The sequence below is a fragment of the Monopterus albus genome, unplaced genomic scaffold, assembly GCF_001952655.1.
Source record: "Monopterus albus unplaced genomic scaffold, M_albus_1.0 scaffold345.1, whole genome shotgun sequence".
Lineage (NCBI taxonomy): Eukaryota > Metazoa > Chordata > Actinopteri > Synbranchiformes > Synbranchidae > Monopterus > Monopterus albus.
This window is the reverse complement of record NW_018128225.1, coordinates 279,714-301,946: the sequence shown is the minus strand read 5'-3', so window position 1 is coordinate 301,946 and position 22,233 is coordinate 279,714. Positions and strand designations below refer to the sequence as shown.

General features: G+C 40.3%; 1 protein-coding gene across 1 annotated transcript in view; it reads left to right on the top strand.

Moving 5' to 3' along the window:
- Positions 1–1,663: 1,663 nt before the first annotated feature.
- The window catches only part of LOC109974731 (polypyrimidine tract-binding protein 2-like), a 21,815-nt gene continuing 1,245 nt past the window's right edge, over positions 1,664–22,233 (top strand). The window contains exons 1-16 of the mRNA XM_020625084.1: positions 1,664–2,543; positions 6,604–6,625; positions 6,942–6,993; positions 7,804–7,967; positions 8,136–8,207; positions 8,316–8,387; positions 8,492–8,650; positions 8,964–9,074; positions 10,777–10,945; positions 12,263–12,340; positions 13,202–13,314; positions 16,883–16,916; positions 19,010–19,102; positions 19,562–19,678; positions 21,036–21,135; positions 21,235–21,312. Coding sequence (XP_020480740.1) covers positions 2,536–2,543; positions 6,604–6,625; positions 6,942–6,993; positions 7,804–7,967; positions 8,136–8,207; positions 8,316–8,387; positions 8,492–8,650; positions 8,964–9,074; positions 10,777–10,945; positions 12,263–12,340; positions 13,202–13,314; positions 16,883–16,916; positions 19,010–19,102; positions 19,562–19,678; positions 21,036–21,135; positions 21,235–21,312 — 1,442 coding nt within the window. The 5' untranslated portion in view covers positions 1,664–2,535. The remainder of the gene's footprint in view (positions 2,544–6,603; positions 6,626–6,941; positions 6,994–7,803; positions 7,968–8,135; positions 8,208–8,315; positions 8,388–8,491; positions 8,651–8,963; positions 9,075–10,776; positions 10,946–12,262; positions 12,341–13,201; positions 13,315–16,882; positions 16,917–19,009; positions 19,103–19,561; positions 19,679–21,035; positions 21,136–21,234; positions 21,313–22,233) is intronic.

The window sequence follows — 22,233 nt, the reverse complement described above, 5'->3', positions numbered from 1 at the left end:
ATAAGATGATGTTATGGGGTAGGACTGGATAAGTCTGACTTCTTCCTACTCCATTCAAACATGTACTAGGTATAAGCAAACTGATTCTGGATTAGTATTGGTTGGCTTTGTGTAATTATGTGTGTGTTGATGTCATTTGTTCTGCATGTTTGAAAGAATAAAATCAAATCAAATCAAATCAAATCAAAAATGATTTAAATAAAAAGACATCCAGTATGTGTATCTTCTTGAGAGAGAAGAAGTAATACAATTCTTGCATTAATTAGATATAGAGTAAGTAGCAGTCTTAGGACAAGACTCTTCTGTTTCTTGGTTTGGCTTCATTTGGTTTGGTTTTCTTCCATCATGAAACAATATACAAATAACATACATTTAGATATATTGATCAGTACTATGGAAAACAAACTAAATAAAACAAATTATAAACCTCACGTGAAGCAAAGTGTTAAGCATAAAACTGAAGCATGACTAAAGATGAAAACATGAGAAATTAAATAGTAACAACAGAAGCTGATGCCCTTACAACATTATTCCTTGAGTGTTATGACACTCATCATACAAAATATTCGCACATTTCTCCTGTTTCCATTTTATTGTGGTTCTTCATTTTAGCTCCCACTAAAAGAATCCCATCCATCCATTATCTATACCGCTTATTCCTGAAAAGAGTCGCTGGAGCCAATGTGAGCTGACATTGGATGAGAAGCAGGGTACACACTGGACAGGTCGCCTGTCTATTACAGGGTTGACATGTAAACAAACAACCACACACACCTACACTCATTCCTGCGGGCAATTTAGAGTCACCAGTCAACCTAAGCTGCATGTCTCTGGACTGTGGGAGGAAGCCAGAGTACACTGAGAGAACCCATGCAGGCACAGGGAGGACATGCAAACTGCACACAGAAAGGCCCTGGGTGGCCAGGGCTCAAACCAAGGAACCTTATTGCTGTGAAGCAACAGTGCTAACCACTGCACTGCTGTGCCTCCACAGTTACTGAATCAGACAGTGCTAACCACTGCACTACTGTGCCTCCACAGTTACTGAATCAATGAATTTTGACTAAAGTTTGACTACTTTTGTAATGGAGAAGAGATCATCAGGATGTTTGAAGAACTAGCATCCATAGAAGAAAGGACTGGCCATGCTGATTTCTTGTGTGTATCTATGGAGTCAGACTGGTAATGTGTTTTTGTCACACAAGAGGCATGTAGGAAGGATCTAACTATGAGAAGGATAACAGTCTTTGTTCAGTCTTGAATCCTGCTTGAATTGGATCTAATCCTTTATTAAATGATGACTGAAATTTTAAAAGTCCTCAAAAATCTGTGGTGTGACCATGTCCCTGGAAACTATATATATTGACAAAACAAACTCTCAGTTTGTTGTGTCAAGTCCTTAAATGCCTGGGAGGTGTAGTTTAATTAGATGCACCATGTTGGAGTTGGGTGGGTGTGGAAGAGAAAGTGATGGGGGCATCTTCAAGAAGAGCAGCTCTCATTCCGGGTTGCTCCCAGAGACTGAACCTCCCTCGTCCAGCCGAACGCCTTGGAACAGCAGCCCCAGTCCTGCATGTAGTTACTGAAGATGTTTCCTTCATCCTCCACAGTGACCTGATGTGTCTATGTCAAGATGTGCATAGAAAAACAGCCCTTGATATTCAAATCAGTGCCACAGATTGTTCGGTAGCATGTATGCTCACAGTTCACTTCATTCTGTCTTTTCTTTGTGGAGCTGAGGAGGTGAAAAGTGGTGTCTAATGTATGCTTAGTGGAGTAGAATGGGCTCATCAGATATGCAAAGTGTCTCCGAGATGTCCACTGCCCAAGCAACAACACGGCAAACATGGGACTTGGAAGCAACACAAAGATTGGCTGATTCTGTTCTGATTTATTATTATTATTATTGCTGTTTTACTTTTAAACTACAGAGTCACACCTGACTAGTAGTATGGAGCACTGCATTTGTACAAGAAGGAAGTACAAACAACAGAAGTGGACAATTGGTGCATCTTCAGTTTGTCATATACTTTAATTTGTAGTAAAGACAAGTGTCCTAAAAACCACTGCAAATATTTTAACTACATGAAGCTGAGAATGCCTGTCTACTTTTACTGCTAATACTTTAGCTCCATGAATCTGAGAACAACTATGTATTACCGTGATATTTAAATTACATAATGCTGATTTTAATCTCGTGTTTGCATTCAAGCAGCCATTGTTTCTTCAGGTAAATCTTACACTTTTGGAACAGTAATCAAAAGGGGCGGGACTAGGCGAGCGTCTAGTGACCGCGAGAATTTGTGGTTCCGCGAGAACACAGGTTTGTCAGGCGCACAGTCGATACATCTCTGCTACATACCCTTGAATCCAGCTAAAGGAGAAGTTACCCTCCTAAGCAGAAGGTGACGGTAATGAACCAAGCGTCACCGTTGATCACCAATAGCCATTAAAAACAAGGCAAAGAACGCCCATTTTGCTCACGCTGCGAAGTGTGCTGAAATATCATCAGGCAGAAGAGGACAAAGAGCTGCAATGGACGGGTAAGTGTATTCATATTATTTTTTAGCGCTGCTGTATGATCTTTTTTTAACAGCTGTACATGTAACATAGAACGATGTTCCAAATACTTAGTTTAAGCGATGCTAACTGTTGGCTCTGATTTAAATAAAGAAAAAAACCTTGATACTTAGCTAGCTAACAGTTAACGTTAAGTCCCAACCTAGAGGCGTGGTAGTTTAATGTTGTGATACTTGTATGGAAACATGCTTTCATAACGCAAGAGCAAATGTTACGCATCACTTGTTTTTTCTAACTTTGGCAGTGTAATAATTTGCATTCTCTTTGGTAAGAAGGTAATAGGGTTAGTCCAGTTCAACATCTGCACTCTCTCGTTCGTAACATTTGCTAGATTAACCTAACGTAAGTTAGCTACCGACCAGGGTAAAATATTGTAATACTCTCTGTTCCTACACAAGCAGCCAGACGTTCTTGTGGTGTCAATGTCCTTTTATTTGTAATAACTTAACAGGTTTCCATGTTGTTGTTTCAGCCACAGCACACGCTAACGAGCTCTCTTTTAAAAACTCCCAACATTCAACACTTCACAACAACACCAAAAACTGCCTACTCTTCCTCGCTCTCTCCTCCCACACACCTCACAGCGCCCCCTCTCACATTCTTTCAGGCAATAACATGTAGAACCATATAACAGGATGCTAGACATTAGAACCATATAACTAGATGCTAGACATTAGAACCATATAACTAGATGCTAGACATTAGAACCATATAACTAGATGCTAGACATTAGAACCATATAACTAGATGCTAGACATTAGAACCATATAACTAGATGCTAGACATTAGAACCATATAACTAGATGCTAGACATTAGAACCATATAACTAGATGCTAGACATTAGAACCATATAACTAGATGCTAGACATTAGAACCATATAACTAGATGCTAGACATTAGAACCATATAACTAGATGCTAGACATTAGAACCATTACAATATGAACGTTAAATGCTTGCATGGCGAATACATTTCTAATCTCTTGAATCTTTCTCTCTCTGAAATATATTCTTGGCAATGATAAGATAAACCTTTATTAGTCCCACGATCTGGAAATTCATCGTTACAGCAGCAAAGGGACAGAAACAGGCACACAGTGTTAATCAGAACGTAACAGATGAGGCATTATCAATATTAACAAACAACTGTAAGACGTTGCCCACTGGCATGCGGAGCATTCACAGTTATTCAGTGTGGGTGTGTGAGGTCGACTGGGGGGTGCAGCTTTACTGGGAGCAATGCTGGTTGTACAGTCTGACAGCAGGAAGAAAGGACCTGCGATAACGCTCTGTCACGCACTTAGGGTGAAGCAGTCTGTCACTGACGGAACTGCCTAGTCCTATCAGTGTATGGAGTGGGAGTCCTCAAGCAGGGATGTTAGCTTGGCTAAGATCCTCCTGTCACCCACCACCTGTACTGGGTCAAGGGGCCCTCCCAGGACAGAGCTGGCCCTCTTGACCAGTTTGCCTAATCTTTTCCTGTTTGTGGTCATGATGCTGCTGCCCCAGCAGACCACTCCATAGTAGATCAGAATCAGCTCTATTGGCCAGGTGTGTTGCACACACGAGAAATTTGACTCTAGTACACTGGCTCTCAATGTGTATGTACAATGAGTAGACAAGTAAATAAGACTGAGAGAACAAAAGGAATGTGCATTAAGAAAATAAAAATAAAGTACTTATAAATATAGAAATACATATACACAGTTTAGATGCAGTTTTCCAGATAGACATGTACAAAGATATATTTACAGGTATTACACTGAGGGTTGTCGTTCTGCTATACAATCATGGGTTAAGTGTTCATCAGAGTGACATCCTAGGGGAAGAAACTGTCCTTGCATCTGGTTGTTTTGGTGCACAGTGACCTGGGAAGGGGGGGGAGGGGGTTAAACTGTTTATATCCAGGATGTGAGGATGTGAGGGGTCTGCAGAAATCTTCTCTGCCCTCCTTTTGACCCGTGAGGTGTACAGGTCCTCCATGAAGGGCAGACTGGCACCGATGATCTTTTCTACAGTCCTCACTGTCCGCTGAAGTCTGTACTTGTCCTGTTTGGTTGCTGAGCCAAACCAGACAGTGATGGAGGTGCAGAGAACAGATTCGATGATTCCTCTGTAGAACTGTATCAGCAGCTCCTGGGACAGGTTGAACTTCCCTAGCTGGCACAGGAAGTACATCCTCTGCTGTGCCTTCTTGGGACAATAGCTACCATGTTTCTGTGTGGGATCCAGCACAGTCGTAAATAGAGAAAAGTAGAAACAGGGACCAGACACTCTCTGCAGTTTAGTGTCTGTAGTGCTAAAAACAAACAGCAAAGCAAACCAAATATAGAAAATACAAAAATGACAAGAAAAAAGGGAAAAACCCAGTAGTGAGCCACAGTTACTGCTATAACAGGCAGCCATTCCTACAGCGTCATTTTGAAAGAGTACATGTTCAACTGTCTCCTTTACTTGGTAAAAGTCACACAACCCAGACAGATGTTTACCTCTCAAGTGCAATGTCATGTTTAACCTTGTATGTCCCATTCTGAACCTTGTCATAACACTTCCCTCCTTGTTGTTCCTTGATGTTTCCTGCATTCTTCTGAACTGAACAGAGATGTCACCTTGCTCTGTCACGGTCCCAATTTGGCTGCCATTTACTGACAAACTTGTTACATTTTTGTTTTTGCTGCTCCTTTGTTAAATGAGATTTCCACTATATTTTCCTGCTCGATTGCCGCCTTTGCCAAAGAATCCACCATTTCATTCCCCTTAATTCCCCTGTGAGTGAGAACCCGCACAAATACTTCTTTCATATTCACATTCTGAAATCTCAGTATTGTTTCATATACTTCATTTTGTCCGTGCAGACCTGGGAAGATGATGAAAATTCCGTCACTCCTTAGCGGACATAAGGATGCGCACAGCCTGAATCGTTTCTCTTCTTCACTGAGTGCACTGTAATTTCCACAGACAGCTGATTAAATCACCCAAGTCCCCATTTATTTTTTGTTGCAAATTTTTTTATTGGTGTCTGTTATGATTACGTGCATAAGGCCTACATGAAAGCTATTGTTGTCCAGCACGTTTCTGCTGTCAGTCGGCCTGGTGAAATCTGTTTGTCCGTTCATTGTCCTTGCAGCTGCTCTTAAGCTGAACGCACATTCATGTCTGTGGTTACGTTGTTTAGTGCAGCACTGACTAGTGAACTGTTGTGGACTTAGTTTTACAAAGGTTAAAAAAACTTGGATTATAGCTGTCACTGAAAAATAACTAGCCTGTACCCCCCACCCCCAATACACCCCGCACCCTCAGGGTATGTTTCCGCCACGCCACACCTCTTGATCCACAGGATCTTTGACACAATTACTCAAATAAGACTCCAGAGATGAATTTAATATGTGTTGACAATTAACTGAAAAACAAACAGGGGCCATTTATGAGGACAGTTTTCTCTGTTTTTAACAGCTTTCATAAGGAACAGCACAGACACATTCAGCAGATTATTACCATTTATACTGGTCTCTAGCTAAACCGAAACACTGACCTATTGTATATAATGTTGGCTGTTAGATTTTTGGAGTAGGATATGTAAACTTGAATATATCTAATGTATGGACAGCTGCCATGAAGAGAGGTGACAGCCTGTGATATTACAAAATGAAAGAAATGTAATGAAAAATACTAAATGGCATTTACCTTCTTGACAAACTGGAAAGTACTTGAGTTGTTTAAATCTTAGTTTTAAGTGGCAAAGTTTAAAATGTCTAAGAATTGATACTGCTGTTGGTTAACACTCCACTTAGATGTTGGGGATGTTTAAAGCGGTGTAGCCTCTGTAATGGTGTTTGATATCTTTGATGCTGCTTGGACAGCCCCATCTTGAAGCAAAGTGATGAAAAATGTTGCTCAGTATGTCAATTCTTGAATCTGTGTTATTTGACTGTATATGTTTCTCTATGCATGCAAATTTGAAATAACATTATTTTCACTTAATTCTCTTTTCCCCTTATCTCCCCGCTATCTCCCCGCTGGCAGTGATGTTGCAGTTGGTGTAAAGGCAAGCTGTCTCACTTCTTATTGTTTTATTTTTTTACTTAAACAAACTTGGCATTTGTTGTCTCTTTGTAGGGAACGATATTGTTAAACTGACTGTTAAATCGTCAGTGTAATTTTATAACTGTATCATCTGTTTGTTCCTGTTTTGTGCTTATTAGTGTATGTCAGTTACTTTTGATTGCATTGCTGCTCAGTAAGGCAGAGATTATGCAGTATAGCGTTTGACATATACCTGCTATTATTATGCCATTGTGCATATGATATTTTTAGAATTTAAAATGATATGACCTTTTTTTCCCCCCCCCTTAACTTTTCAGAGAGGCTCAGATGAGCTCAACATGTACAGTAGCAGCCCCAATTCTATGGCCGGTAAGATAAAGCTTAGCCCTGATAGGCAGTCACAGCCCACCATCATTTAAAGTAGGAATCCAGAATATCTTGAGTAATGAGGAAGGGGTCCGGAAGTCTGATCGTGGTAATATCGAACTTCAGTAGATAATAGGCATGACGGACCATATGAGGTTTAGTGGACTGAATGACATGCCTGCACAGTTAATCAGAACCTGGAAGGCATCATTTATATAGGTAGCTGATCAACCTGAATACTTGAATAGGATAAAAAAAGACTGAAGCAGGAGTATGAATCTACTAGGGTGTCTGCATACCTACTCAGTGATGGATTTCATGTTATAGATGACATGACAGATCAAAAATTGGGTCAAAAAACATTTGGTCATGAAAAAAATCAGTCCAGACATGTCGGTGAAAGTTTGGCCGACACTGTCAAAATGGTCACAAAGTATGGTGCAAGAAGCGGGAAAGTACTTTTTAAGTCTAAACAGAAAATGTTACTTGAAGAATTTGTACATTTTATGTTGAGGGAAGAAACATTTTATTTGCCATGTCTTAAAAAAGTTGGTGTTTAAATAAACTGGGTGATAGGTCATGAAGTTGGGTTTTAATGCTCCATAAGCCTTATTTATAAGTATATCAGTGAATGACGTTTTCTTTCTAGATCAGTAATGTTCATTTGGTTTCTAAAATAAAAATTCCAATAAGAGAAATAAGCCATTATGAATTCTATAATGTGCATCCATACTTACTTACATGTTTGTGGCAGTGTCAAGGTCTGTTGGCGTGATAATTTAACTTTTATTATTTGTGCGTCCCCATGTTCAGCAAATGGCAGTGACAGTAAGAAACAGCGTCTGGATGAATCCCCTCCCTCCAGAGTTCTCCACATCAGGAAACTTCCCAGTGAAGTGTCAGAGACGGAAGTCATTGCTCTGGGCCTACCCTTTGGAAAGGTCACCAACATACTGATGCTGAAGGGGAAAAACCAGGTGAACTAAAATGTTAGACTGTGTATTTTTGGTGTGAAAGTGATAGAATAACAGTGTTGTAATCACAGCAACATTTAAGATGAACAATGATATTACTGTTTTCTGTACAAGAAAAGAACAGTGACATGTTGTCCTGGAGGTGATTTGGTACTACTGTGTTGTTTCTAGGCATTTCTAGAGTTGGGTACAGAGGAAGCAGCCATTACTATGGTGAACTACTACACAGCTGTCACTCCACAGGTCTGAAATGCAGGAGTGTCCATTCCCATTGCATATTATAGTAGTTTGTGTTCTTGTTGTAGGGGATGTGAACCGCATAGTGCATCATATGGATCTTATTTCGTTTAGGTCAGAAATACACCTGTCTTCATCCAGTACTCCACCCATAAGGAACTGAAAACAGACTCTGCTCTGAATCAGGTATACACACAGGTTGATTTGTACACTTGACACTAAGCTTCAGTCAAACCAGATGGTTAGACTGACGTAGAATAAGTTCTCCATATTCATCTCTTGCCACCCAGAGAGCCCAGGCAGTGCTGCAGGCAGTGTCTGCAGTCCAGGATGGAAGCTCTCCATCCTCCAACCCAGGAGTTTTAGACCTCAACCCACCCCCCAGCCCTGTACTGCGAATTATCATTGACAACATGTTCTATCCCGTCACACTGGATGTTCTGCAGCAGGTAAAGCCAGGACACTTTTCATAAATGCAGCCGTCAGATTGATACATGCAGCCCCATAGTCAAGTTTGCCCTCATCCTTAATGTTTGGATCTTCTTAGCAACAAAAATGGTGTCTTTAGAACAAAACAGAACCTTTCTGTGGAGGAAAAGTGAAAGAAAATGAGCATTAAATAATGACCACCACTACCTCCTCAGATGTTGCTAATTGTGATAATAATTTTGTTGCAGGATCAAACTAGAATGTTAAGTTACATAAACTCTTGCCCACATGCTGTGTTATTTTCTATGCATTTCTTGTTCTTGATTCTTGCAGATCTTCAGTAAGTTTGGGACTGTGATGAAGATTATAACATTCACCAAGAACAACCAATTTCAGGCTCTTCTGCAGTTCAGTGACCCCGTCAATGCACAACAAGCTAAACTGGTAGGCTCATCCCTCTGTAGATATTATAACTGTTTACACAGCAACCGTTGGAAAAATTGCAACAATGGGAAATATTTCTTCTGTGGTTATGATATTAACAGTCAACGTGAGTCTTTAACATTGTATCAGTTTTCCTTATAATAGTACTACATGACTAGGGCTGTTAACGAATATTCAAAATTCGATTATATAATTGAATGGTAAAAAGAAACAGACTTTCAATTGTGAAAATTAATATTCTATTGTTAAAAAAGCAACTGCAGCTCTCTGACTTGCGAGTTCTCACGTGGCCCTGGGCCGCTGCACTCAATGCACCGCAGCACGACAGGAGTCACTAGGTGCAGTAATGATGGCAGAGAGTTCACAGTCCACCGTATCTACAGAGAGCGATTTGTGCCCCAAACAACCTAAAATCCCCGTTTGGAAATACTTTGTTTTTTGGTCAGTACACAGCGAAGTTGTGGAGCCTTGAAATAAAGTTAGGGAGAGCGTTAAGTTAGCCTACCATTGCACCACTGGCAACCTGAGGACATATCTCAAAAATACATAGCCAAATGAGCATGTCCTGGCGTCTGGAACTCTAGACAAACAGCCACGTCTGGACTCGTATTTTACACCGACGGCTATAAACTCACTATCTGCAGCAGGACAAGAGATTTACACAAAAAACTTATAAGTAAGTTTATGATATTTAATCTTTTCTTGTGGAACAGCAATGTCATCGTGTTTGTCTGGTCTGCACTTTAAATACGTTACACCGACATTACGATGTGTCAGTAAGCAGTGTCGTTCTAATAGTTTAACATAACAATTGATCTCTGAGTAATTATCACAGAGCGAATCTGCATTGTAATGAAGTTTGAGTAAACGTGAGATAAGTTCTTTTAATAAAGCTAATGTTAGTAAAACCTAAATTATTTAGCTGCTGTTGACACTAACGTGAGCATGACACCACAGAAGAAGAGGAAACCAGGGATGCTTGGGTGTCAGCATAAGCATTGGTGCGCAGGTACACAGGCTATGAGACAAGCGCAGGCTGCACGAGAGCCAGCGGACAGAAGCTAACAGAACATCTGGCTGGGACCCAGAGCTGTGGGAGGATTTTCATACACTGATACCATGGTGATTTTCAACACCAATAAAAATTAAGTGCAGCAATGAGTCATACACTGTCCTCATGATGAGACAATGAGCAGTTTGGGTCAAATTGACGAGCAGTTCAAACTGCAGTTTGTACCAACTTGAAAGTTCATTTCAGTTTTATTATTTGATCTGTTTCATTAGATTAGACAAAGTGGATTTAATCTTTATTTTTCTTAAATATTGTTTGTTCTAATTTCTTTGAATGTGAGGTAATTGGTAGCTTTGACAGTTATTTGTGCAATAAATACATCTTATTGATATATACCGTATGTATATAATATTTATGAACACTGCCTCCCCTCCCCCCCACCTTCGATTGCTCTACTCTGTATGTTGTTGTACATTGCCTGTTGCCAAACACAGTCTCTCTGTATCAAGATTTATGTAAAATGGTATTGTACTGTCATCTGCTATGTTATCAGATGTTGAAGTGCCTAAATACCAGTATTAGCTTGTAAATTCCACCAGTCTGGTTGTACAGCATTTGGCATAAAACGGTCTGTATGAGAAATCCTGTTTAAAAACTGATCTTTCTCTCTCTTTCATTCCTTCACACCAGTCTCTGGATGGACAGAACATTTATAATTCCTGTTGTACCCTGCGGATAGACTTCAGTAAACTGGTCAACCTCAATGTCAAATACAACAATGATAAGAGTCGAGATTACACCAGACCTGACCTTCCGACTGGAGACGGAGAATCAACAAACAAGGATCATTCTTTATTGGGCAAATATACATCTCTCTCTTGATCCATCTACACCACATGCATTAAGATTCCCCTCCAAGTGATCTGTAACACTTGTGGCCTCATTCATGCTCTGAATTGAAGACCCCCTTGTTGGTGTTTCCACTTACTGACGTATTATTTTGCCAGTAGTGCTGCTCTGTCATACCTCAGTCATGGGCTCACATGAGGCTGTAAATGTGAAGCCAGAGACAGTTCTCCTGAGAGAGACACTTCTGTGGTTCAGCACCATTCCAACCAGTACATCCTTATGGTTCCACTCTGCCTCTGTTTTTGTGTTGGTATGAAAGGTTTATTTTAAGCACTGCCTCAAATCAGTAGACAGAAAGGGTAAGTAGACGTTAAACTCAGGGTAAAGTAGAAATATATCTGTTCTGACTTTGTCACCCCACAGGAAAACATTTGAATGATTAAACATATCACCTAGTATATAAAATCAGTTTTCATAATCAAAAAAAAAGAGTATTCTCTGCTTTGAAATGCTGGGGGCGTGTTGAGTGAAGCCATGGAAATTACTTGACCAACTACAGTCGGTTCAGACCTGCTCCAACACATGCACAGTTCATGTTTAAAACTGAGGCAGTAGCATTGTTCTTTCTTTTAAAAAACATAACTGTTACCATAAATTTTAATCTGGCTTTGACACACAAATCCTTACTCCCTGGGCTAAAGTCTTTGTGGTAGGGAAAACCCTGATTTCACTGATAGACATCATTATATTATTATGTAGAGCACTAAAGTCAAAGGAGGTGTCCTCAGCAGATAGTTTTAGTGGGTATTCATTTTATTCTTACAAATAAACACAAACCAACCAAGCAAATATATAAACAATTATGCCAGAGTCACAGCTAGTCTGCACATTGGTAATCAATGGCTTTAACTGGTTTTACTGGACAGCCGCTTTTATAAGAGTCCCAGTGGTTCCAAACCTCTTCCTTTTCACAATTGAGGCTTTGCTCCTGGAAACACTCAAAACTTTAAAGGGTTTTAAACCCTCGCCCTGATCTATGTCTCGCCTCAGTTTGACCATAGAGGTCTACCTTGGATGCCACGTTTATGAGGGCAAAATGTCCATATCATTAGAAATTTAAAACCGTGCGTTTCCATCCCAGTGGCTTCAACAATAAATTGTGCACAGAGTGAAGGAGCCTGAATGCTTGTGTCATATTGGTTAATAAATATTTGTTGTATTGGTCGTAGTAAGTAGTAACAAGGACAGTTTTGTGGCTTGTGATAACTGTACTCTTTAGGTTAGATAAGTATTTTTTGATGTAACTCTAGTTGTCACTGTCTTGTAGGTACTCCATCTGGAGCGTTAGCTTCCTACTCTAGTGGAGGAGGTTACTCATCATCTCTCTCCCTCTCACTTTGTGGAGGTAACTGCTTGCTTTTTTTCATAATTCTTTTTTTTTTCCAATCTCTCTCTCTCTCTCTCTCTCTCTGCTGCTTTCTGTCCTGTCTCGTGTCATGCCATGCTGTGGTTGTTTGAATGCACCAGGGGTGGAAAGCCTTTCTTTCAGTGGCCACAGTGGTTGGCTGGTATTACAGCTATATCAATAAGTAAGGCAAATAGTGGACTAAGAATTGGTAATTAGCCAGTCTAAATCATTTCTAAGCAGATAGGAACAATGCACTTTTATGTAGTTATTCTATACATTTTAATATACTTTAATGGAAATCGGTTTGCAAACATTCAGGCTATTTAATGGCTTCAACATTAAAGTATAATAATAATATTCATTACTGAATATACTGAAGCAGTAGTGTTGACCATTTACACCCCCTGAAATTCAGAGCTGCCACCAAATGGAACTGTTTTAATGTACTTACCAATATTAATGTATGTTTCGATGAGGATGAAGTTTTTTAGGTTGTATTGCACACAGCAGTGGAAAGCTCACCGTCTTCTTAACTTGAAGGTTACACTAATTGAAACATTTACACCATGGCATCAAGCACATCTCCATCCCTGATTGGTGTGTGTATTTTTGTTTTTTTACTTTTGATTTAAAAATAAAAAAGTGCGGTAGCGTGCTGGGGTAATTGAACAGAGCCGTTTAGAACCAATTTTTGAGGAAGGGTGGTTAATCTTGGGAATAAGTTTATGTAGTTGTTTTGCACTGTTGTTGCTGATGTTAACAAGAGCGTCAGTCTTTTTTGTTGTGTGTAATGGTTTTAAATTCATTCGTTTTTCTGCATGATTCACACATATTTAATGTCTTGTGCTTCCCTAACAGGTGCCATTAGCCCTCTGAGTGCAGCTGCTGCTGCAGCAGCGGCTGCAGGTCGTGTTGCTCTGTCTGGGTCCGGTGTGTCAGGAGTCCTGTTGGCATCCAACCTAAATGAAGAGGTACACTAACCTTAACCATAACCTGACTGTGAATGCGTATTTCCACACTCTGCTTTATGTCACTCTTTTCAACTACTGACCAGACATTACTGATTTTCTTGAGTAAGTGATAGTAATGTGAATTTCTGTGTGGATGTGTGTGTTTGCCCAAGTTACAGCATGATTTATCATGTATCTTCCACCTAGTCCATGTATTATAGTTAAAAGGAATTAAAATCACAGTGCAATTGTTGGCCCTAAACGGTGATATAAGACACAGGAGCAGTTACAAACTGTAGCATGCACCATAATTACAGTTGAATGTTTTTCCCTTAAACAGTCTACCAGCTGAAGAAATGCTTTTTACATTCGAAGAAAGGCCTGTACTGTCTGTTTATTGCACTGGTTGCAGTTACTACTTGTTACTTCAGAAATCAACAAAATCCGCAAGGACTGGGCAAACCTTTCCATACAGCTGTGTACTTTGTTGATTGTCTAAATGTAAATGTGCACCTGCTCTGTAATCTGTATCTTTGTACCTACAGCACCTGTTATTTGTGTGTGTTCCATTTCTCCTTTCTGTCCCTCTGTCTGTTGTAGTCCCACTCTTGCTCCATAGTAGCGTCATGGTTTTCACACTCCTGCTCCCTTCTGGTAAAGTCAATGCATCAGCTGTATCCCGACTGTTTTGGAAACAGCGTACCGGTCTCTCTGACAATCTATCAGCTTGAGAGCATCAGTATGTGTATACCATATACAGTATATAAACATGGGCAATATGTCACCACTTTCTGTCACTTATAACAGAATATTGTTGTGTGTATTTTGAAGCCAGATTCTGTGCAGTTGTGACCAGAGGTTGAGACAGTGGAAGGATTATGGCCACTGTACAAGATGTATTTAAATTCTGACTTTTTCCCCCTCAAACTTCTGAGATTAAACTCGGAGTTCTGAAAAAAAAAAGTCATAGTTCAGATTTTAAACTCTGAATTCTGAGAAAAGTCCAAATTCAAATTTTGTACAGTGGAGCCATGGTATCTGGCAGCCAATCAAACCTGTCAGTAATACAAAATACACCACTTTTTATATCCTCAATTAACTTGTCAAAACATAAGAAAAATGACCACCTGTGCACAAATCATTGTGATAATATTTAATTTAGTTTGGCTCATGTCTCGTCCATGGAGGGGGCCGGGTTTATAACCTCTGCTGCAAGTGGCCACCAGGGGGCAATCAACCTGCAGTGGCTTCACTTCTAGCAAGCTGTGGTGTTGTCCCATGCCATCCCATCTTTATCTACAGTGTGCAGTGCATACATTTGAGAGGATGTAATACTGTCCAGTGGCTAGGTAGTGGTTGAGTGTGGTGTAGCCATGTTTCACATCCTGAGTGTTGAATGAAAGGGATTGTTTTAAATCATTTGTTCACCCTTTCTCAACTTTCATCCAATGGGCCGACCAACACTTAGAAGGTTTCCAGGTAGCATGGTGGTAGAAATTCCTGACACAGGCTAATCTTTTATTTTAGTCTAAGTCCAGTTTGTCACAGTAGAGCATTAAGAGCAAGATTGACTCAAAACACTGTTAAGACATCTGGTAGTGATGATGAATTATGTGGTATCGTCCGTATTTGCAGCACAACTGCAGCTGAACAGGATGAGACAATTGTTTGGCTAGTTTAACTCGTGGTGTGGCAACAATCTAACCTTTAATCCACACTGCCAGTGTTTTTATACTCATCTCACACTGCAGATAGAATTTCATTCTGTCAAATGAGACGCGCGTTTCCTGTCGAGTCCTGGCATTTTATTTATGTGTTTATCCATCTATCCATCCATGGGTGACATGGTGGTGCAGTGGTTATTGTTGCCGCCCCACAGCAAGAATGTTCCGGGTTTGAGCCCCGATTTTCTGTGTGAAGTTTGTGTGTTCTCCCTTGAGGGTTCTCTCCAAGTGCTCTGGCTTCCTCCCACAATCCAAAGACATGCAGCTTAGGTTGATTGGCAGCTTTAAATTGCCTGTGGGTGTGTGGTTGTCTGGCGACCTGTCCAGGGTATACCCCGCCTCTCGTCCAATGTCAGCTGGGTTTGGGTCCAGCCCCCCTGTGACCCTCTTCAACATAAGTGGATGGATGTTGCTATTGGTATCTGTTACGACTGATCAGGGTCCTTGAGTTTCACTCTCTTCCTCTGTAACCAGCTGGGGAAGATCAATAAAATCAATAAGTCCATAGGCTACATAAAAATGTTATTTCTTCCTGATGATCTTGCATGAAAACCATTTTTGGCCAGTACACTTGTGCTGTTGGTCTGGCCGCTGTCCTCCTGACTGACAGACAACTGTTCTGATGGCTTTAAAGAACCAGAACATGCCGGTCCCGTTCGCTTCAGTAGCGTTCGTCTCACTCACGTCTCGCTTAGACACACTCCACTTTTCAAGTTAGTTTGTCTGCCTGTGTTATAGACCCTCATCTACTAAACTTCTTTGTGGTTAAACTACCACATCTTGTGTTTTACCTAGGTAATGAATTACTGTGGATGTAGGCTGTCCACCTGCACCACCACCAACTGTTTCACATTGACAATTGGGTGAAAAATCTTGGTCCAGATATCTGATTTTTCAATTTTAGCAGCAATGTTTGGACTCGAACACAGGATTTTGAGTGTGTGTCCCATGCAGAGGTGACTGCTTTATGCTGTGGTATCACAAGTCTCATGTGGGATGTTGGACATTCTGAGTAAAAATTTATTTGTTTAAATTGATTTGTCTTCTTATATGAAGATTTTTGTATTTAAGTGTGTGTGTGTGTGTGTGTAAATTGGAAACGGTGCACATTTCTTTTCCTAGAAAGCAATCAAATTGAAGTTGCTGTTCTTTTACACAAGTCTGATGTGCCAGTCACAGACGGCGATCCTGCCGACATTTACCTCTAGTTACATGTGACCTGGTTGGCCATCTGCTGCATGGTACTGCCCCCTTTTGGTTATGTGTGTATGTTTCTGGTTTGTTCATTTTTCCATTCCACTTTCCTTCCATTCTTTTATTTTCCTCTCTAATAAATGTATTCTACAGGGAATGTGGTTGTGTGTTAACAGAACTGGACGTGTGTGTGTGTGTTTGGAAATGAACCAGCAGTCATTCAGACACCGTTGATGTTCCACTGATGCTCTGTTTACTGACCTCTGCTTTGGTTTTTGTCCTCCTCTCCTCCTTTCTCCCTTCCCTGCCTTCTTTCTTCCCACCCCTGCTCCTCCCTTCACACATTTATTTGGCCAAACTTTGTCTGATGTTCAACACATCTTTTAAAAACCTTCTCTCATGTACTTTTATCCCAACTTTCTTTCATCTCCTTTCCCCCTTTTCACTTTTTCTTAATCTGGTCTAAACTGACTATGGCTTTGCCGTTTTGACCCCCTTCCCAAACCCTACCTGCCCTCCATCTTTGCTCCATCCCTCATCATCCTGGAAAACCACCCCTCCCCCCACGTCCAACGGTGGGTGGTCTGATCTCTACCTTCGTCTCTCCTCTTCCTCCTCCTCCTCTGCTCCTCCTCTTCCTGTCCTCTGCTCTGCGGTCTCTCTCTCTAAAGATGGTCACGCCTCAAAGTCTCTTTACCCTCTTCGGTATGTTCAACCTCTACTATTCTATCTGTATATCTCTCTCTGTTAATCCAATTTTGTTCACTTTCTTCAGTGATATCGTGGACACGCTTATTCCTCTGTATCTTTTTGTATCTCCAAGCCTCCCTCTATCATATTGTGCATTACATATTTAAAATCTGTTTGTCTCTAAATTAAAAGAATAGTGACTCTGAGATTTCTGTATGATCAGCTTATCTCTTAAGTTGTCTCTAAATTAAAAGAATAGTGACTGTATGATCAGCTTATCTCTTAACTGATGAGAACAAAGACACCAAAATCATCCATGTTATTAAAACACAAATCTGATTCCCAGTTTGTAGGTTGGGCTTTTAACCAAGATTCCATCACATACGACATTCCTCGCTATTAGCACTGGAACAGGCTCTGCAATGTGGGCATCTTGTATGGTTTGCCCAGACTGAATTAATGTGCTTCTCATTGCAGCATATCCATGTCTAAACATTTTGCCATGTCATCTCCTTTCCTTAAAATGGGTCTGCCATTGAAAATGTGGTGTGCAAGTTTAGACCGGTTTGATTAGTGACTGATTGCCAAGCCAGCACCTTCACAGCTGGATTACACTAAAAGCTATTTCTGTGAAGCAGAGTAATTAGAACAGCAAGAGACTTCATTAGCGTTTTGATGGCATATTTTAAAAAATGGGTTGTGTGTTTGCCCTCTTACCCAGTTGGCAAAATACTAATGTTCTCTCCTGCCAGTCAGTCACTCTACATGGACAGATTATTACAGAAAGGTCAGAGAATCACCAATCAAATCTTTGAGTCATGTTCTCAGTCTCTTTGACACTACATGATGTAATAAATAATGTGTGGGAGGATACACACAACAGAGGGGTAATGACGAGCCCTTTGCTAAAATATTTATTTTTCATCCAACATGATAAAGTAAGAATGTGCATGTTTGATAACTTGAGGACAGGTTCTCTGCCTCATCCTACCGTGGTATCCTACCGTGGTATCCTACCGTGGTATTCTGTGACCATCACATTTTTGTGACTTGCAGCAGTGGAACAATGAATGCTAAGTGCATAGTGCATGTGAAAACATTAGTGGCTTTATTTGACTTGTTATCCACTGGGTGATAGAGTGGGTGTTATATTTACATCCACTGGGTGATAGAGTGGGTGTTATACTTGGTGTTCTTTTACAGCCTTTACCCAAAATGATGGTTATCTAATTACTGGTCCTTAAATGATCACATTTTCTATTGTCTTATGATTAGAAAAGCTACATTCTTAAATATTTGGTGTAACCAAAGGTGAAGCCCATCCCTAATTATGCAGATAGTGTCTGTTAAATGACTTTGTGTAGAGCACTGGAGCTGCCACTCGTCAGGGGCACGTGGATTATTTTAGTGTTTTCTGTTCTCACCACATTAATGGTTAAGTTGATCTCAGTGTTCCGGTGTACTCGATAAGGCCCTTTCTAGTTTGTCAACCCTCTGCATCTCATCCTTTCTTTTTGTCTGTTTATCTAGATTTTGTATAAGTCACTTGTTCAGCTTTGCAGTTGGCATTACCTGCCAACTCACTGACGTAAAGTAGAAAAATCATAAGGGTCATACAAGACAAATGTTTGTCCTTACACTTACTACACCAGTTTTAGCGACTCCAGGATCGTCAGTGTAAATGTATTTGCCTAAAAGTAAAGCATTTTTAGGTCTTCTTTATACATTTATTTTGAAAAGGTGTCCTTTCTCCTACACAGATATTAATAGTTTTACATGTTTAATCACCTAATCAAGCTGGATCTTTGAATTATGCAGAACAGGTGTGTTTCAGTTTAGGGGTTTGACCTTTCTCACTGGTCATGACATAAAACGACCTGCTTACACAGAAGTATTTGGTTGACTTTCTAGTAGTTGTCAAATGGGAAAATTCCATCCTTTCTTTTCATTTGTCTTTCTAACACTAACTTTATTCCTTCCACCCTTCACACCTCTCCTTTTTTATTTTGGTCGGCTCCATCTCTCCTGCTCTGTCTGTTCTGTCCTCCTCCTCCACCCTGCTCTCTCTTGCTCGCTCTCTGTCTCTCTCACTCTCTCCCTACCTTCAGGAGTCTATGGTGATGTCCAGAGGGTGAAGATCCTCTACAACAAAAAGGACAGCGCTCTCATCCAGCTCTCCGATGGCAACCAGGCTCAGCTGGGTGAGTTTTAGATGATGATCCTATGGTATTGGCCTGTTTTTTATTTATTTATTTAATTCAAATCAGAAGTGGACATGAGTCCTGATATGTTCACTTGCTAGGCCCACTGGATGAGGTATTTTATTCTCGTATATGAACATTTGAAAGCTGTATGTTAGACAGTCAGTGTCTAGAAATTCATGTGAAACTGAGGGCATTTGGAAGAATTTGACAAGTTGGTGACCATGGGTGTGACATATGTTGCTGTATTTAGATTTTTTGACCCAGTTGGTTAGTGCTCAGCCTAATCATGGTGTGAAATAATTTCTTTGTGTAGAATTCGATGGCCACTGTAAAATCAAATGAGGATTAAGGGTTACCTGTGAAAGATTCATTTCCTCAACAGCCAACAAACAATTTTATGCAAGTAACATTATAAATGTATCAACCTCATTTTTCTAAAAATGTTGTCACCCATAGCTATGAGCCACTTGAATGGTCAGAAGGTGTTTGGTAAAGTGATGAGAGTGACACTGTCAAAACATCAGACAGTGGCTTTGCCCAGAGAAGGACTGGATGACCAACTGTTGACTAAAGGTAAGAACATATCGGTATTCTGGAAGTGAGCTTGCCACTATATTTGTATATGCCTGTTGAGATGGCATTGGTCTTAAATGCCAAATAAGGTCCAGGATTCAAAACATTATAAAATTAAATTAGACCTTTGTCATTGCTACTTATCTCAGTTTGAGGGTACGTTATCCAGTGCCAGCAAAACATGCCTGAATCCAGGGAGTAAAAGCTAACTGAAAGTTCCATCCAGCAGCGGCGCTACCTGCCAAACCTATGGAAGAATTTAATAATGCCAGCTAAATGTACAAGAGTAAAACAGACTTCTTTCTCTTTTGTTGTCATATTTAATGAACAATAAAAATATAATAAGTATTCATGCTATTATGCGCTGCACACCCTGCAGCTCTGATGGAGCTGTTGAGCGGATCTCTATCAGTGATGGATTTCTGAGTTTCTCCTCCCACCTGTAAAAGGCAGTAGGCTATTAGACTGTATACATTTATTTAACTCGCAGTCTGCACAGCCATTTCAGACTGAAAATTAACAAGAACTGCTGAGAGGAAGAAGAAAAAAACAAAGGGTTCATTAATTATATTACAAAAGCAGAAAGTTTAAAGGCAGAGCAGACTCTGCAATCTCAGGTGTTTTATGGTTGATTTTAGACCAAGGAATCTTTTATTTTTCAAATAGGGAAGGTTGGTCTAAAGATGAGTAGCCTATATGGGATAAATGGTCCAGTGCAAAGACAAGTTCCAGGTGGAAATAATTAGATAAATTTACTAATAAAACTGTTTACAGGCTGTTTACTCTCACACTGTTAGCTATTACAATTGAGTGCCAAACACTGTTTTAGTTAAGTTATTTGTCTGTAGGGTTTCTGCTGTTCCCACAGCCGTTTTCAGTCCAAAATGGCGGCTGCACTACCACAGCGCCATGTGGCTTTTGTCAAAAGGCACCAGAGTTTCTAAGAGTTTGTACTCTTTGCTGAATCTCTGACAGAAGTGTGGGCAGTTAGATAGCATTGTGGGTAATGTAGATGTGGGGGTTAATTAGAATGTATGGAATGACATATCTGCTGCATTGTTTTTTTTATTTATTTATTGTGAGCTGTTCATCAGGAGTTTGAAAATGTTAGAGAATTGCAGTGCTGACTTGTGGGAGTACTGTCTTAATTTAGTAAAGCACTTTTTGAATAGAGGTTTTTCTCATCCAAGGTTTAATTCTGTCTTCTGAATCTTTGAGTTGGATAGCAGCAGTATTATATAGTGTGAGGTTCTAATACCAGTTAATATCATATGATAATATTCTTTATTTTGTTACACACACTTTTTTCACCTAACATTACTGTTGTCACTGTCATTATTTTGGTTCTGTTGGGCAGATTTCTCTGGCTCACCACTCCATCGCTTTAAGAAACCAGGATCCAAGAACTTCCAGAACATCTTTCCTCCCTCTGCAACACTTCACCTCTCCAATATCCGGTAGTACAACATATTATATCAGTATGTGTTTATAGTTTAACATAGCAATCCTTCATGTTGCTTTGCTTCAGTACTATAGTTAGTTCTTTGCATGTCCAGGGATGGCGTTGGAGAGGATGACCTACGTCTTCTGTTCTCCAACAGTGGGGGATCTGTCAAGGCCTTCAAGTTTTTCCAGTAAGAAACGGTGTAATGTGAAGCTCTTTGTGTCCCTACATATGATTCTAACTTTTGTCCTGAAATCTCTTTGACTGCATGTCTGCTTCTAAAAAAGGTGATCAAACCGCACTCGCAGCGGTTTATGTCCAGTGTACATGTTCTGGCTTCACAGGAACTAAATAGTACCATACATACAGGCTGGAAATGCGGACCTTTATACAGTGGGTACGGAAAGTATTCAGACCCCCTTAAATTTTTCACTCTTTGTTATATTGCAGCCATATGCTAAAATCATTTAAGTTCATTTTTTTCCTCATTAATGTACACACAGCACCCCATATTGACAGAAAAACACAGAATGTTTGCCATTTTTGCAGATTTATTAAAAAAAAAAAACTGAAATATCACATGGTCATAAGTATTCAGACCCTTTGCTGTGACACTCATATATTTAACTTAGGTGCTGTCCATTTCTTCTGATCATCCCTGAGATGGTTCTACACCTTCATTTGAGTCCAGCTGTGTTTGATTATACTGATTGGACGTGATTAGAAAAGCCACACACCTGTCTATATAAGACCCTACAGCTCACAGTGCATGTCAGAGCAAATGAGAATCATGAGGTCAAAGGAACTGCCTGAAGAGCTCAGAGACAGAATTGTGGCAAAGCACAGATCTGGCCAAGGTTACAAAAAAAAATTTCTGCTGCACTTAAGGTGCCTAAGAGCACAGTGGCCTCCATAATCCTTAAATGGAAGACGTTTGGGACGACCACAACCCTTCCTAGAGCTGGCCGTCCGGCCAAACTGAGCTATCGGGGGAGAAGAGCCTTGGTGAGAGAGGTACAGAAGAACCCAAAGATGACTGTGGCTGAGCTCCAGAGATGCAGTCGGGAGATGGGAGAAAGTTGTAGAAAGTCAACCATCACTGCAGCCCCCC